This window comes from Microtus ochrogaster, chromosome 8 (genome assembly GCF_000317375.1).
Source record: "Microtus ochrogaster isolate Prairie Vole_2 chromosome 8, MicOch1.0, whole genome shotgun sequence".
NCBI lineage: Eukaryota > Metazoa > Chordata > Mammalia > Rodentia > Cricetidae > Microtus > Microtus ochrogaster.
Genome location: NC_022015.1, coordinates 21,307,679 through 21,324,462, shown reverse-complemented (window position 1 = coordinate 21,324,462; position 16,784 = coordinate 21,307,679). Strand labels below are relative to the sequence as shown.

General features: G+C 50.2%; 1 protein-coding gene across 2 annotated transcripts in view; it reads right to left on the bottom strand.

Moving 5' to 3' along the window:
- Nucleotides 1-495: 495 nt before the first annotated feature.
- Bag3 (BCL2 associated athanogene 3) overlaps nucleotides 496-16,784 on the bottom strand; it is a 23,482-nt gene continuing 7,193 nt past the window's right edge. The window contains exons 2-4 of one of the 2 annotated variants that reach the window (XM_005351349.3): nucleotides 7,209-7,538; nucleotides 5,395-5,796; nucleotides 496-1,822 (exon numbers count right to left, since the gene is read on the bottom strand). In XM_005351349.3, the coding sequence (XP_005351406.2) occupies nucleotides 1,010-1,822; nucleotides 5,395-5,796; nucleotides 7,209-7,538 (1,545 nt within the window). In that variant the 3' untranslated portion in view covers nucleotides 496-1,009. The remainder of the gene's footprint in view (nucleotides 1,823-5,394; nucleotides 5,797-7,208; nucleotides 7,539-16,784) is intronic. The other variant, XM_013347741.2, reaches the window with a different exon arrangement.

The following is a 16,784-nucleotide window of genomic DNA, read 5'->3' as shown; positions in this document are numbered from 1 at the left end:
ATTTATTTATTATGTATACACTATTCTGTCTGTGTATATGCCTGCAGGCCAGAAGAGGGCACCAGACCTCATTACAGATGGTTGTGAGCCACCATGTGGTTGCTGGGAATCGAACTAGGGACCTTTGGAAGAGCAAACAATGCTCTTAACCACTGAGCCATCTCTCCAGCCCTTCCTGTGTGTTTTCATGTGTGTGCACATACCCATGTGAAGAAGTCAACAGGTCAATATGGGGTGCTGCCCTCAACTGTTCTCTACCTCATTTATGAGACAGGGTCTCTCACGGAGCCTGGAGCTCACTGGTCTAGCACGGCTGGCTGACTAGTGAGCCCTGGGCATCCTAGGCTCTGCCTCCCTAGTGCTGGGATGATAGGCCTGTGCCCAACCTTTCATATGTGAATTCCCACTTCACCCACTGAGCTACACCCCCAGTCCTGGAACAACCTTGATGCTATCTGCCACTCTTCAAAGTTCAGAAACCACAAAAACCATCTCAAGAGTTATATAATCATTTTATTTTTTCCCCCACCCCAAAATGTAACATTAAAGCCATTCCAACATACAGATATTCGTAGGGCTTCCTGTACATCTCATTTTGGCTAAAGGTAGGTATTTCAGTAATGAGATGAAGATTATCCCATCAAAATGGCAACATGTCCAAAAACCGGGTTTCAGATTCCTGTATCTCTCTGCCTATCCCCCCAAAGCCCTTCAGTCCAGAGCTACAGGAAGATCACTCACAGTCATGGTTAACTCATCCTACTCATGCACAGAAAGGGCTCTCAAAACAAGCAGCAGGGTTAGACTTCAGAACAGGCAACTTCTTTTATTTATACAGATAAGAATACAGAAGAAAAGCCCCCTTGGTTAGTTAGTGCTTTGCCTCCACCCCACATTACTGCATACCAAGCGGCTATGAATAATAAGGACCAGCTGACTGCAGGTCCTGCAGTGCATGCAACTTAAAAGTCTCTATAGCACACAGTCAGTCCGAGGCTCCAGGCGGACTCTAGGGAGCCACTGGATTGCCAGCTGAGTCCGCTGTGCTGCTGGGATTCGGAGGCGAGGCTGCTTTGGCTTCCGGCTGTTGGCTTTCAGTCTGTGGCTCTTTGGTTCCAGGACTTTTCTCATCTTTCTCAGGGGCCACGACACCCATGCCCATGATTTCCTGTAGCGGCTGCTCTGACCCAAGGTTGCTGGGCTGCAGTTCATAGACTTGTACTTGACCTGGGACATCGATTGCTTTCTGCTCAAGTTTTTCCAAGATGGTCTGAACCTTCCTGACGCCATCTCTCCTGGCCTGACGCACATCAGCTCGCCCTTCCGGGTCTACAGAATCCAAGGCCAGCAGCTCTTTGGTCAAATACTCTTCGATCATCAGGTACTTTTTATCAGTCTTCTTACCTTCAAAGTTGTCTACAGCCTGCTCCAGCCCCTCTACCTTCTCCAGGATGGCTTCCACTTTGAGCACACCTGGGTGTTTAGGAGGGGCTTCGGCTTCTGGTTTGGAGGATGCAGGCTCTGCAGGGGCAGGGCTCGGGGCTGCCTTCTGTTCTGCAGCCACATTCTTGGGGGGAGAAGGAACAACTGAAGGGGCTGGGCTTGGAGAAGGACAAGGAATTGGGGCAGAGGAGACCTTCACTTCCACCTTCTCCGCAGGAGGAGGCGGTTTCTGGGAAACAGGCTTGGAGTCTGCCTCCTTGCGGATGACTTGAATGGGGATGTGTCCAGGAGGGAGATCGGGTCCAGCTGCACCTGGCTTACTTTCTGCTTTGTTTTCAGGTTGGGTGACAGGTGGAGGCTCTCGTTGGGTCATGGGCTGCTGAGAAAAGAGGACACAAACTTTTAATAGCAGTCTGAAGCAATAATTTATAGCTAATACCAAATAGTAAGAAGATCGGAAATAACCCTTTTATTGAGTGGGTGTCTGTGTGTGTGTGCGCGCACAGGCACTTTGTGCCCGGTGTGCCTGTGGGTGTCAGAGGACAACTTGCAGAGTTCTGTCCTCCCACCATTCCATGAGCTCCAGGAACTGAACTCGGACTGTCAGCCTAGCACGGCAAGTTCCTCTTTAGCCACTGAGCTAGAAAATGCCTTTCATAAAAAATATTTTTTAAGATTTACTTTTATTTATTTCTATGTGATCTGTATGCACGTCATGTGCCCTGAAGAGGCCAGAAGAGGAAGTCGGATCTCCCAGAGCTGAAATTATGGGCAGGTGGGCACCTTCCGAGCAAACGAGTGCTCTACCTGCTGAGCATCTCTCTAGGCCGGTAGTGAGACTTTAAGGTCAGCCAAGAGCCAAATTACAAACTGGGTATTAATTACGTATGTGACCAAATTATTTGCTAAGCCTCCAGGGATCAGTGTATTTCTTGTAGATGATAGATAGTCTTCTTCTTTTTTCCCCCCTGAGATAGGGTTTCTCTGTAGCTTTGGAGCCTGTCCTGGAATTTGCTCTTGCAGTCCAAGCTGGCCTCGAACTCACAGAGATTTGCCTGCCTCTGCCTCCCGAGTGCTGGGATTAAATAAAGGTGTGTGCCATCACCACCTGGCTATAGATGATATTCTCATGGCAAGAAAAAGCAGGCCACAGTAATTCTCAAAAATGAAACAGCATGCTGGCTGCTCAGGGTACTTTCTGAGTGACTCTATCTCAGCCCTCGGCAGAGACCCTGCCTCCGCTCCAGCCTCTCCTTGCTGGACCCTCACAGGTAACCTTTCAAATGCCTGGTCCAGACTTGTGACAGTCTAGTGGTTTCTGCTCAGACCAGTTGTTTTTGAGAATAAGCAAGATGCTCAAAATAGTTGAACCCTGGAAGAGGTTGGCCCCCGGACACTGGTGCTCTGCTCAGATACAACACCTTACCCTGGCATCTGTCACACAGTCCTTCCAGGGACTGGAGGTCACAGTCATATTTTTAAAAATAAATTATGCTCTGAATGGGAACTGAGCAGGGCTCTTCTAGCATCTAGATGAACGCCTGGACTCTAAAATCCTCGTATGCCCTGGTTTCACCAACCAAGAGGAAATGTTGCTCTATTCCTGCCCCAAGTAAAAATATTAATTCTGCTTTAATGGTCAGATGAGTGAAATCCTTGAAAGCTCTAAAAATGGTTCTATGAACAAAATATAAGAGAAAGGCGACCAAGATCAAGGTCAACAGAGGTCAAACTAGTATTAAATGCTCCCTGGCTGACTTGAGAAACGTGGAGCAAGCCTGAGGGAAATTCTCACTACCAATGGGCGCTCTTTCCCGGGACTGCTAAACCCCAGGATCCCGAGCGGCACATCTGTCTCACTGGCAAGCTCTGCTTCCACCAAATGCCCTCTGCCCCACATCAACCCTCCCCGCTCCTGCCTCCACAGCCACCCCCCACCCTGGGTTCTAAACGCAACAGAAGGCAGGGTAAGGAGAAACACTTAGGAAAGGGCAGCGCACTCTTCAGAAATGTCAAGGTCATGAAAGCTCGAGAGGCTGGGGAACAGTTCCAGAGACGAAGGAGAAGTGACGTCTAAAGGCGGTGTTTGCAGTCCTGGATCAGATCCCGAAACGGGAACGTGCTGGGAAGGAAATCTAAAAAGTGGAGAGGATACTGGATCGTGCTACTGCAAGAATATGACATTTCTGGAATCGGGCCATCCTACTGGGGCCGTGCTTCTTGGGCAAATATTTGCTGGAGTTTCCAGGAGTAAAGGGCATGGTATTTGCAAACACTTCTCATGCAGTTAAAAAGTGGACGATACAGAGAATGAAGTGACAGAAAATGAGAGCAGTGATCACGAATAGGGCGGGCATTGTGGGGGGTGGGAAGGGGTTACTGGGGATGTAACTCAGTTGCCAGTGTTTGCCTAGTGTGTAAAGGATACCAGCACCACGTGAACCCAACACAGTGGTACACCCTGTAACCCCAGCACTAGGGAAATAGGAACAGGAGGATCAGAAGTTCAAAGTCATCCCCAGATACATAGTAACTTTGAAGCCAGCCTGGGTTACTTGAGAGAATGTCTTAAACAAAACAAAACAGTGGACATGGATAAAGGGCCCCTGGGACTTCTTTGTATGAGTCTTAGAAGTCTTCTGAAAAGTTGAAATAATTTCCAAATCAAAAAGCTAAAGACAGCGCTGGGGAGATGACTCAGCAGGCAAGACACCTGCTGCACACACAGGAGGGCTGGAGTTTGGGTCCCAGGGCCCTCGTGACCGCGTGGATGGTGTGGTGGGCCATCTGTAATCCTCGCGCTCAGGAGGCAGAGAGAAGATACCCCAAAAGCAAGCTGGCTAGCTAGACTAGTTGTCCTGGCAAGCTCTGTGTTCAAGTGAGAGACTCCGCCTCGGTATAAAGTGTGGAGAGTGGAAGACACGTCCTGGAAAACACAGGCCTCCACCACACAGAACATGTATGTATCCGTGCATGCACGCACGCCACACACATGCAGAACCAGCAAAAAGATGAAGGTTTTCTGTTTCAGGAACTTAGATAATATCACTGTTTGTAGGAGATTTCCTTTCAAAAACTGTGATAATAATTCAGCTGCTCGTGTGGCAGCCAGAGGAGGCCAAGGACACTGAGTGTCCTGCCTCTAAGTTGCAGGCTGTTCAGTTTCAGTAATATTCTCTCCCCAGCTTCCCAGGAGGATACACAGGGTTGCACCCATGCTATACCCCGGACCAAGATGGCTTTCCATTACCGCCTGCCAACGCATCAGTCAAGGGCCACAGTGCCCTACTGTAAAGGGAGGAGTGTGTGTCAGACAGGGTCCCTTGTTATCAGGCTCAGGGCTGACGAGATAAGAGGGCCATTTGGTAATGTACAGAATAATCAGGTGCTGGACCCTAAGGGACTCAAGCAAGATGTGGGAGAAAGGAGGTAGCTTCAGGGCACAGACTAGCTGCCCTTTGGAGGGCGGGGAGCAGGGACTGCTCTGGTGTTTTATGCCTTGGATCCGGCCTGAGCAAACTCCCAGAGGGATCAAGAGGATGGCTTGGAGACCAGAGAAAGGGAAACAGTGTACCTCTTAAACTTGAGACTACACAGTGTTTGAAGTGTGAGTGGGGGCACAGGGAGACCAGGAACCAGCGGTGTGGTGCGCATTCAGGAATAAAGAATGAGAGAGCCAACACTGAGAGGCAGCATTACCAAGCTCTCCCCTCTGCCCCTAGAGTGAGTGCAATGGGAAGCAAACAGCTGAGCAAATGCCGTGGAAAGTACTGAAGGCTCGACAGTCCCCGTCCTGCGTTTTCATCAAGGACCAGCAACTTCCAGAGTTCAGCGTTTCTCGAGCTCTGCCTAAGCTGACTAGACAGCATTTTGAGGAAGCCCAGCGCACCTGTAGAACCCCTCAGCTTGCGACAGCCATCTGAATTTCTGTCAGCCACTGCCTCTCCATACCTGAGGTCTGTCAACCACGGTGTGCACACGGATGGGTGACGGGGAGTGAACCGGTGTGCCGCTTCTGGCCGGAGAGCCCTCCCGGCTGGATGCACCCCGGACTGGTGACCTGAATGGGGATGCTGCCCGAAGTGGCCGGGGCTCCCAGTCATCCCCCTGGATCTTGTGGTACACAGGCTGGTGGGTCTGGTATTCACCCTGCTGAGCTGGGTAGTGGGTCTTCTGGGCTTGGTGGAAGGAGGGCTGGGCTGCCGGCCGAGGGATGTTCTGCTCGTGTATCACGGGGATGGGTATGTAGCCCCGGGGGAGCTGGTGGCTACCCAGACTGCTCCTGCCGGAGGAGGGCAGGCTGGCTGAGGAGGATGAGGAGGAGCAGTCAGAGGCAGCTGGGGACTGAGACCGCTGTAAGAGACAAAGGGCGGAGGCGTGTGTCATGAGTGACCCTGCTGTCCTGGCACTCCGAATTTCCATCAGGCACCCCCTGGCCAGGATAGCACAGTTCCCAAAAACCTTCCCACTACAAACATTTTCAAAGTGTGGGGAGAAAGGCAGCCTTTGTGTGTCCCTTTGTGAGGAAACACGTGCTCAGTGTGTTTGGGGCCCTGGTTTTGATCTCCAGCACCATCTCTCCTAACGCTCAGAATGTCGTTCACTGGGAGAGCACTCGCCTAGCACGCACAAGGTTCTCAGAGCCCCGGCATGAAAACGCTCAGGTTCAAACACTTGGAAGCTCGGTTCTCCGGGCGTCACCTGAAATACGGGCAAAGGCTAGGCTGCCTGCCCACCTCACACGGTTGCTTTAAGGATTAACGGAATGCATCTGTGCACAGGCCTTGGCAGGCAGCGCTGTGCACTGGAAGGGCGTGGTCCGCTGTGTGGGTTAGGATCTCCTCACTTCCTCTTAACCACTTACTGGAGAACGCAGTGGGACCTCTATTAGGGAGCTGCCCGTGTCTGCATGCAGGCCAGGTCCCTTTCTCTCCTAATCTACCCTCTAGTCATCCAGAAAGAGAAGAAGACGGCTCCTTAGGAGGCTCACAACTAAAAGCCTTGTTAACTTAAGTTTTCTAAGATCTCTGCCCAGTGTGCTGTTTTGACTCAGATACTTTACAAACTTTACAAACATGGGAAGACCTCCAGTGTCCCACATCAACTACGACTTCCCACCCCGGGATGGTGAAGCTGAACATATGTAGGGGAGGCAGTCAGGACACTGATACGAGCAGGAAACGAGGGCTCATACTCAAGAACAATGCCAGGGGCCCAGGGGATGAGCTGGAGACAGGAGGAGGAAGAGGGCTAACTGCTGAGAACCCTACCAGATCTGCCGGCCACAAGCCTCAGCTCAGAACCGGATGGGCTCTATCTTTTCGCTATTAACGCGCCTTGCAGTGCTGAGCTTCAGGGCTCAAGCCCAAGTCTAAAGCTGTTGCCCTCTGACTTAAGCTGTGTTTCCTTTAGCGGCACGCTCTGAAGACAGAGATGCTGTCCTGATTTCATCCTCAGCATAGGTCCAAACGGTTGATGTGCGTCTGGAAGGACTGAGCAGAATAACTGAGGGCCCTCTCCGAAACAGAGAGTCCAGGGTGAATAGAGCGCTGTGACCTAGGAGGCAGGCAGCTGCTGTCAGCTTTATGCATTTTGACCATGCAGCTGCCATCTTGGCACCAATTCTTTTACTACAGAAATAACACAGGTGTAAGATACAAGGAGCAATATGAGGCCGCCAAACTGTCTCTGCATTGGTGCAGCAGGCCGGCCCTGAGCCCTGTGTACCACCAGGTATCTGGCCCAGCAAGAGCCTGGTGTCTTACCTCAGGCCCATGGGCTGCTGGAGGCTGAGCTGCTGCAGCTGCGGGCACCTGTCCACACTGTTTATCCGGCTGGGTGGCTTCTGTCATGCCACCGCGCAGAGGAGACTGGGTCCTCTGAGGAGCAGTGGCTGCTGCCTCGGTTCGAAATCGCTGCACCCCAGGCTGGGCGTAGGCATGGAAAAGGTGTGGCTGCCGATTTTCAGCACCTTCATGGAGGACAGGAATGGGAATGTAGCCTGGTCGGAGCTGGGGGTATATAGGGTGGCCTTCTCTAGCGGGCAGCAGCCTGGAGCCTTCACGGGAAGGGCCATTGGCAGAGGATGCAGTTTCCTAAAATAAAGTAAGGAGAAATGAAGACTGGTTAGAAGCAGGGCAGAGAGACCCTGAGGGGGAACGGTGGTGCCGAAGGCCTTGATCCTCGAGGTGACTTGGGCATCATAAGTCAGACAGGCGAGCTAAGCACAGTGGACAGACCACTCCACCGGCTCTGCTGTTCCCAGATTCCCAGAGACTGCTATGTGATCAACACTTTAAGATTTAAGGGTACTGGGAATGGTGGTACATTCCTTTAATCCCAGAACTTGAGAGGCAGAAGCGAGCAGTTCTCTGACTTGGAGGCCATCCTGCTGAGTTCCAGGCTATCCTGGGCTATGTAATAAAACCTGTCTCAGGAGAGGAAAAAAGAAAGTTGAGAAGTCAAGTATCAGTTTGAAGCACAAGAGGGATCCCACTCTCCCACAGTGGGGAGACAGGTTTTTCTGGGTGACAGTAAGGCAGAGTATAGGACAGCAGCAGACAGCAGCTAACAGCCCCTGCATATCTGCAGAGGCTGACACCAGGAGGCGACCCGGAAAGACTCAACTAGGGCTACTAAACTGCAGCAAACTTCTCTGCTCCCAATAAAGCTCTCGTGTTTCCCAACCACAAAGTTTGTATTTGATCCAATCACAGAACCTAACTTGAAAATCTTTCTGGAGAAGCATATATGCATACATGTTTGTGTGCCGTGAATGTGGCCGCGCGCGCATGCATGTGTGTGTGTGTGGTGTGGTGTGTGTTTCAGGGGCTAGCTACTTGAAATATTTTTAGAACAAATTGCAAGAAAGGGAGATCCACAGGAATGCAGAAGTGGCGCAAGAAGAGAACAAAACCCGGGGATTAGTCACGGTGCTAGTCTCCCGGGCCAGCTCGCAAGTTTCTGCCTGGCTAGACTTTACAGCAAGGTTGCTGAACTTTCTCCTAGGCACATCTGTGCATTTCCTTGTAAAATCCAGTTACGACAAAAGAACCGCTGAGCCAGGTCAGCAGAACCCCCTCCTCCCAGCCCACCACGGTGGCTATCGGATCAGGTTCCCAGGGCTACCATCCTCCCCAGGTGTCTGATCACCCTTGGCTTGGAAGAATCCTGCTGGGTGAGTTTGGTCAGAATCTCCTTTGGCTTGGAGCAGCTTTCTCCTTTGAGTGATTTCCTGGCCACATGTCCCACCCTGCGCGTTGCTGTGCTCAGAAGGAGCTGTGCTCATCTAAACTTTTCCTGGCCCCGCTTTGACAAGTACCATAGATACCACAGAACATTTCCCCCATCCCCCAATAAGCTAAACCCTGTTTGGGCTAAGAACAGTTGGGGGTCCTTCTCAAGTCCTATCACAAAGTTGTCCCTTTAGAGGCCTGGCTATTTTTGGGGACCCTTGAGAAGGCCAAGTTCCAGATGTACCTCTGGGGAAGATCTTATTTCAGACACCAAGGCCGGCCAGCCACCCACTGGGCAATGACATCTCTTGCCAATCGGCAGCTGTGCAACTTAGCCTCCAGCCACCTCCTGAGCAGACGTGCCCTTCCACAGAGGAGGGGAGCTGGGCTCTGTCACTTGTACATATCCAAGTAGGTCGGTATTTAGGAGAGCGAGCCTTCCTCTGTGGGGTAGTTCTCCGAATGGCAAACAAATGTCAGAAGCTGAGACTCTGTGAGCTCGGGGTGTCATTTCTACAGCTACAGACCCAGGCAAAGGCTAAGAATGGACCCCTCACGGTTCATTTGCACTTTGAGTGAAGAGGCATTAATTCCGCCACGTTTTCTATTTATGTACAGGTCTGGACACCAGGTAGCTGGTCCTGGAATGTGACCCTTTCAGGCCCATCCACTGACTCTCTCCTGCTGAGACCTTGCCCCTGGAGGGCCTCCAAAAAACAGAAAAGGCAAGGGTGTCACTGTGTCCTTGGGGAGAGGGGCAGACAAGCACTCGGTACTCTCAGATTAGAATGCCCACGTGCTCAGGACATCAGCATTATTTTAGCCTGCTTAACTCTCAGGTCACCCAAGAGCTGGGAGGAGATCCAGGCTTCACTGACAGAACCCAGTTCTGGCCATGAGGCATGCACCATAGGGAGCTGGCAAGAGACAACCAAAGAATCCTGTGATAATGTATTTTCTAGTCAATGTGTCCACTCACTGGGACAGGTACCCTGCTTTGCAGTTGAAATCAGACTTTGCATAGTCCTATCCTGTGTTTTGGGGGACTGCCTGTGACTAATTGTTTCTTCGGCACAAACAGAGCCTCAGGCACTACCTACCCCCCAGAGTCAGGCAGCTAACAAGCCTGAGCTAGCCTCATCTAAAACTTCCAGGGGACATCAAACCACCACTCCAATGGGCCCCAGGGGTCATCAAACCAACAAGATGTGACCCTTGCAAATAAGACAAGTTAAAGGGGATAAAGCTCACTTGGTAGAGTGCTGGCCTAGCATGCAAGAAATCCTGCGTTCAATCCTAAGGAGCATATAAGAACAGATACAGTGGTGCACACCTATAACCCCAGTACAAGTTCAAGGCCATCTCCAGCTACACACTGAGTTTGAGGTCAGCCTGGACTACATGAAACCTTGTTCAAAAACTAGACAAGTTAACGCATGAAACAAATGAGAAACGTGTTTACCTGAAAAGCCAGGGTGGCTGAGGTATTAGACACGTGGGGCTTTCCCACCGTGGAGGCTAGCCTCGCTAGACTCCAAGCCCATTTTTACCATCAGCCAACAGCTCAGTGAGCACAGACAATTCCCTTTCCCTGTAAGCCTTCACTTCCACTTCTTTAAAGCAAAGCAGGCAACAAGCGCCCTACAGAACTACTGTGAGTTGTTTGTGTGTGACAGGGCCTTACATGTAGCCCAGACTGGCCTCAAATTTCTGGTCTTCCTTGAGCTACCCCAATGCAGAGATTACAGGTGAGATGCCAGGCCTTGCTTTCTGATTTTTTTTTATTTTTAAATGTGTTTTAGTGTTTTCCTTGCATGAATGTGTGCCATGTGTCCATGGCCAGAAGAGAACACGGGATCCCCAGGGACTGAAGTCACAAATAGCTATTGGCTGCCACGTGGATGCTGGGAATCAATCACCAGCTCCCTGGAAGAGCGTTCAGTGCTCCTAACTGCTGAGACTCCTCTCCAGGCCTGAGGGTTTTGTTCGTTTGTTTGTTTGTTTTAAAGACTGAAATTCACTGTATGTTCCAGATCCAATTGCCTTTGCTGGCCTTTAATAGATAGTTGTAACTGCTGCCCCCTGGGTGAAGTTTTATACAACACACTGAAGAGGGATATGCAAAATGCCTAGAACAAATCAGGGTTCCCTCCCTAAAGAGACACAAGACTCCAAAGCATCAAAGGAACCCAAAGTGAAGGACAAAGGTAACTGATGGTGACATAAATCTGCATGTGGTCATCTATGAAAGTGGTTTGGAAGTTTCTAGAAGGAACCTTGAGTTAAAACATTCTCTGCATCTGGGTGGTGCATATGTACACATACCTCAAACACTGCACTTTTCTGCAGCCCCTGACCGCTCACCCCCGTCACAGCTTACCCACCCGACCCTATGCCCCCACAGACAGGCCTGACTGGGGGGGGGGGGCTTCTCTTAGGGTCAGCCCCTATACCAAAGACACTAAAGACTTTGCATCTTATGCAGCTCACCTGTACCTCAATTGGAAAAGCAAAGGAATAGAAGTAGGCAGCCCCATCCAGCTCACACAGGGACCTAGACAGGAGGGGCAACATATAATCCACATCTTGCCAGAAGTGTTAGACCTGGGCCCAGAGAGGAAGGGGTGCGGTAACCAAGAGCGAATGGTACAGCTATGGCAGATGAAACTGAAGGGAGAGAGGGTCATCAGATGCCTCAACGAGGTAGGAGGAGCCAAGGAGGACTGAAGAAGTCAGAGGTGAACGAGGAGCGGGACACCAAGGCAGAGACGGGAAGGAGGCATAATGAGAAAGAGAAGTGAGCAAGAGATAGGAAGCCCTCCGTTAGCAGAAGGAAAAGCAGGAACCTCCACCAAGACTCTGGCCTTGAGTCAACAGGAAATGGCGCTGCTGGCTGGCACTAGCTGGAGAGTAGTGACAGGCATCCAGGTAAGCCTGGCCCAGGGATTTTCCTTAGAGTCCTGAGTCTCGTGGGTGTGTGAACTAGTAACCCACACACGCCAATTGAGAGAAAGCCATCATCCTCAAGAGTGCTGCACCCTAAAGAAGTCCCAGGCTCCCCTATATCCCTTTGTTGGGTTTTGTTTGAAAAAAAAAAAAGTATTTTGAAAAACCAACTGACTCACAGAATAGCGTCTTTGAGGCAAGACTCCACCACCTCTACCTGCACTCCTGACTGCAGTGAGGACCCCAGGAACCCTCTCCAGCCACACAACAGGGGCTGGGCACAAACACAGCTACCGATCAGATGCCTGAGAACCTTTCATCTCTTCCTGGTGACCTCCCTGCAGTCCAGCATTATCCTTATCTTTGATAAAGCCCTCAGGAAGGCGCACAAACTCTAACTAGGAAACGAGGGCCTGGGACTGACTTTCACTTATCTTATTACATTAATTTATAAACGAATGCACTAATCTTACTCTTGTTTTATAGTGAAAATATTATTGCAAACATTAAAATCCTGAGGCTATCTTAGGGTACCAAACAACTCCATGAGATGACCCAGGGGGAAAAAAACAGGAAAAATACTAAATAAGCCCAAATGTGTCCTTTTAGGCATAAGACATTATTAGAAAAAGCATGAAGATAGGCTCTGAGCCCAGTGAGTGATGGGCTTGTCTGCAGGAAGTGCAAAAACACTAAGGGGACGCACTACCGACACAAAGATTGCACTTGGCTGCTCTCCCCACCCATCCATGTGCTCCGTGAGCAGACTGCAGCCCCTCCCTAGACCTCAGGTTTTCTCAGCTATAAAATTCAGACGAGGCCCAGAAATATCCTACAAAGTATTGGTTCTCAGGCTGTAGGACAATGGAGCACCCAGGAGAAAATAAAAATGGTGAAAGCTGTGTCCATCCCAAGAAATCCTATTCAAACTAGGAGGACAGCCTGTGGTGCTGGCGTGAAGAAGGACCTGAGGTATTCACCAGAAACTCCTGGAACTCCTCTGTGACTATATCACCACAGGCATGCCTTCATTTGTCAGAAACCAGTGACACTCAAAGTACCCCAAAGCTTTATAGCCCAAATTAAGACAAGGCTGAACCCCACCCCCACCCTCATATATTAAAAGCCGGGTTGGGAGAACAGCTCTGGGGCTTGGCACACTCAGTTTCCCAGAACAGAATGAAAAGCAAGCCTCAACCCAACCACAGCTGGTTCCCTGTACATCAGTAGGTGGCTCTCTGAACCCTGGATACCCCTTCCTGGCTCTTAAATGAAGTGGGCTTAATACCTAAAATTACAGTTCCGATTTATCAGGAGCAATGGTGGTGAGCAGGACTTCCAACTCAAGCCCCGGAGTCTTAAGTAGAACACTAATTCCATGAGCTTGGTTTTCAGGCCAGAAGAGCTTTCTCCCAGGTGAGCTGTTGAGTCTTACTAACAATACTCAAAACTGCTAACACCAGTGAAAAGGCAGAGGTTTCAAAGAGACACAGTGCAAGTCCAGTGGGGCCAGGATCTGGGCAGAAACGAAGTGGCTGGGCTCGCCTCTATCAGGCGGGGTACCCATCACAGCCTTTGTGTCCAAGAGGCCACATAAATGACTGACCATCGATGAGATACCTAAGCCAACATGCATTCTGGCAGCCAAGTTCAAAACTCTCTTACTCCCCTGGATTGTGACGTTGCTTCTGGAGGGCAAATTCTGGGCAAATTCGGAACCAGAAGCCAGACCCACCTGCTGCTCAAGTCTGTTCACAGGGTTTTATTCTGGGACTCCCAGGAAGACCGAGGGCCATGGGGCTGAAGATGGCTCAGTGGCTAAGAGTACACACTGCTATTGCAGAGGACCAGGATTAGGTTCCCAGCACATGCATCTAGTGTCTCACAATGGCCTGTAATTCCACCCGTAAGGGATCCAATCCCCTTCCTCCCATTGCCTCTGCAAATGACTGCACTCATATGTGCAAACAGACATTCACAACACACACACAGTTAAAAACAAAAAATTATGAGGGCTGGAGAGATAGCTGAGCAGTTAAGAGCACTGGCTGCTCTTCCAGAGGTCCTGAGTTCAGTTCCCAGCAACCACATGGTGGCTCACAGCCATCTATAGTGGGGGTGGGAATCTGATGCTTTTTTTCTGGCAATAAAGTTGTATTTGACTATAGAGCACTCATACATAAAATTTTTAAAAAGTTATGAATAAATCTTTTTTAAAAAAAAGATATTATGTCTGTGTTGACCACAAAATATCATGAGTCATGGGTTGTGATCAGAGGCTTGCCCAGGTATGCCAGTTATTCAGATAGAAACACTTATCAGCTGGCACGGTGACCCACGCCTCTAATCCTAGCACTCAGGGGGCAGAGGCATATATATGTATCTCTGAGTTTCGGGCCAGCCTAGTCCACAAAGTGAGTTCCTGGAAGCCAGGCAAAACAAAACAAAAAGAAACGCTTCATCCTAGGATTAATAAAAGGGATGTCCCTACATGTTTTAGAAGAGGAAACCTATGCTGCTTGTCTCTGCAGCTGTGTCCAGATAAATAAGAATGAGTGGGCATGAGCCCTGATCTGTAAGCTGCTACCCTGGGCTCCAACCCTTCCCTATAACTCGTTAGCCTTGGACAGAACTTGCTTTAACAGACTCAGTGTCCTAGCCATAAAAATTTCCTCACTTTCTAGGGGGTTCTAAAGGGTTTTGTTGTTTTGTTTTAATTGGGTTTGCACATTCACATTGGCCTTGAACTTGCTATGTACCTGAGGATGGTCTTGAACTCACGATCCTCGTGCTTCTTGTCTCCCAAGTGTAGGGATTAGAGGCATGTGCCACCTCAACTGGCTATTATTAAAAGACATAGTGAAACAGGGCATGAGAAAGCCTTTGTAAAGACTGAGCTACTCCCTGTGTTGAACTACAATCCCGCTCCATCGTTCCCAGTTACTGATGGACTAAGGTTGAGCCTACCGCTGCAAAGCCCAGTTCCTTGGTGGATTTTACCAGTTTGGTAATAAGTCTGTTACAGCTAGAAGCCTTTTTATCTCAGTCTTAAGAGACTAGTTAGTTGGGGCTGGAGAGATGGCTCCGCGGTTAAGAGCACTGACTGCTCTTCCAGAGGACCCAGGTTCAACTCCCAGCACCCACATGACAGCTCGCAACTCTCTGACTCCGGTTCCAGAGGCACCCTCACACAGACATCCAGGCAAAATACCAATGCACAGAAAATAAAAATAAAGTTTTGTTTTTGTTTTTTAAAATAAAGAGAGAGACTAGTTAGCAAGAATGCCAAGGTCTACACTGAGAACTAACCTGGAAGTAAACAGGGCCAAAGAAGCACCCTAGAAACCTAAGCCCTGAGCTATTCTTTCAGATGCTAGTCAGCTACTTGGGGAGGGGCTTACACACAGAAACCCTCGCTGCTGGGAAACTGTACATAAAGGCAAGGAATAGGGCTCCCTTGCACACCCAAAGGCTTAGTTAGGAGAGAAAAGTCAGGCCAGGGCAGGGTGCGTAAAGGTTGGCCTGGAAGCAGGGCATCTGCTGCCACCTCCTCAAAGTTCACATTGTGTCCCTCTGAGGAGCCCACGCACAGTCTGAGGGCAAGTGTAACCAGCAGCAGCTGCCAGGTATTTCCCCTGCTGGAGGGAGCACTGGGAACCCATAGCCAGCCTCCAGCCTCCCATGTTCCCAAGCCCTGAAACCTTCCTCTGGTTTTCCACATGTCAGATAAAAGAAGGGGATGGATCCCTAGTCACAGGGGAAGCTGGTGCGCAGCTCCACGAGGAGCCCAATCGAGAGACACTTGGCTCCTACACTCACAGCTTCAGGGAAAAATCAAGCACTTTCTTCTTCTGGGGGAGAAGAAAAGAAAGAGAAAGGTCACCTGCTTTAATCAATGCAGACAGAAAAGTTCTATCTGGGAAGCAAACTGAATTTCAAAAGATCAGGAGGAGGCCCTCCTCCGGCTGGAGCAGTTCCACAGCCTTCCCCAGGTTCAATCATGGCAGACTAAAGGGAAACACGGTGGTCCTGTCACAGGGCCTTCACCTCTAACGATAAGGTTCTCAGTCCCATATTCCCTGCCATAAGCCGGACTCCTGGCTCTTGCCTGGCACTGTTCTCAGGACTGCAGAGACAACTTCTTCTCAAGGAGTCAGGGCCGAAGAATGAAGAAGAGTTCAATGCAGTACAGTGCAGAGTCCCCTCCCGTCCGTCCCTGCTATAAAGGAACAAGTCCTCAGAGCCAAGGGGCCTGATGGAGGCCCCAGAAGGTGCCAAGGCCTTCATCTGAACCCCCGCTGTGTCCCAAGCTACCGTGTACCTGAACACAACCCTCACAGGGACATTGGAAGCCTAGGTCAGGGTTCTCAGGGCCATCTGGACACCAACCAAGGGAGAACCAGTTACATTTGGGACAAACTTATGAGAGAGAAGACTTCAGGCCTGGCTGTTGTCTGAAAGACCCATGTGTGCCCAGGTCTGCTACATGGGAAGGTCAGCTGGCTGCGTGTCTACAGAGACCTCCCCAGTTCACGGTAAACATCTTTAGGAACATCACACAGGCTGAACTTGAACGAAGCACTGTCTGTGCCCTATCTCCTTTGATCCTCTCAACCCTGTTAAGAGTGATCCACAGACAGAGGGACCAGGCTAATGGAGGGCGTGCAACTTGCTTGAGATTTCTAGAACCATGTTTGTCTGGCGGTAAGCCCAGGCACATAACTCTGCCCCTGCCCCCTGACTGTCACTCGTGAATGCTGTGTGTCAATATCTGTGATCTCTCCAAACCCTTCGGTTCTACTGCTCCTGAACCGAGGCTCAGTCTGGGTACTCTCCAAGTCAGGGAGCGCCCGCTGTGTGCTGAGTCACTGGCCCAGCCAAGGCAGGACTGGCAAGCAAAGACTTTGGGCTCCATTCTGAGTCACCCAGCCTCTAAGACTTCACCATCACCAGAGACAGGGGTGCTACGGGAGGGAGACAGGACAGTCACACCTCATGGATGAGGGGGTCTGGCTTGGATGCAGACAGCCTGAGTTAACCTGGAAGGGTGAACCAACCACAATGCCTTTTCTTCTACACACTCAGCTGCCTTCCAATTCTCCCACTATTTGGCTTTTCAAAACTACCCATTCCTTATTTATCCATTCAGTGTCCGAGAAA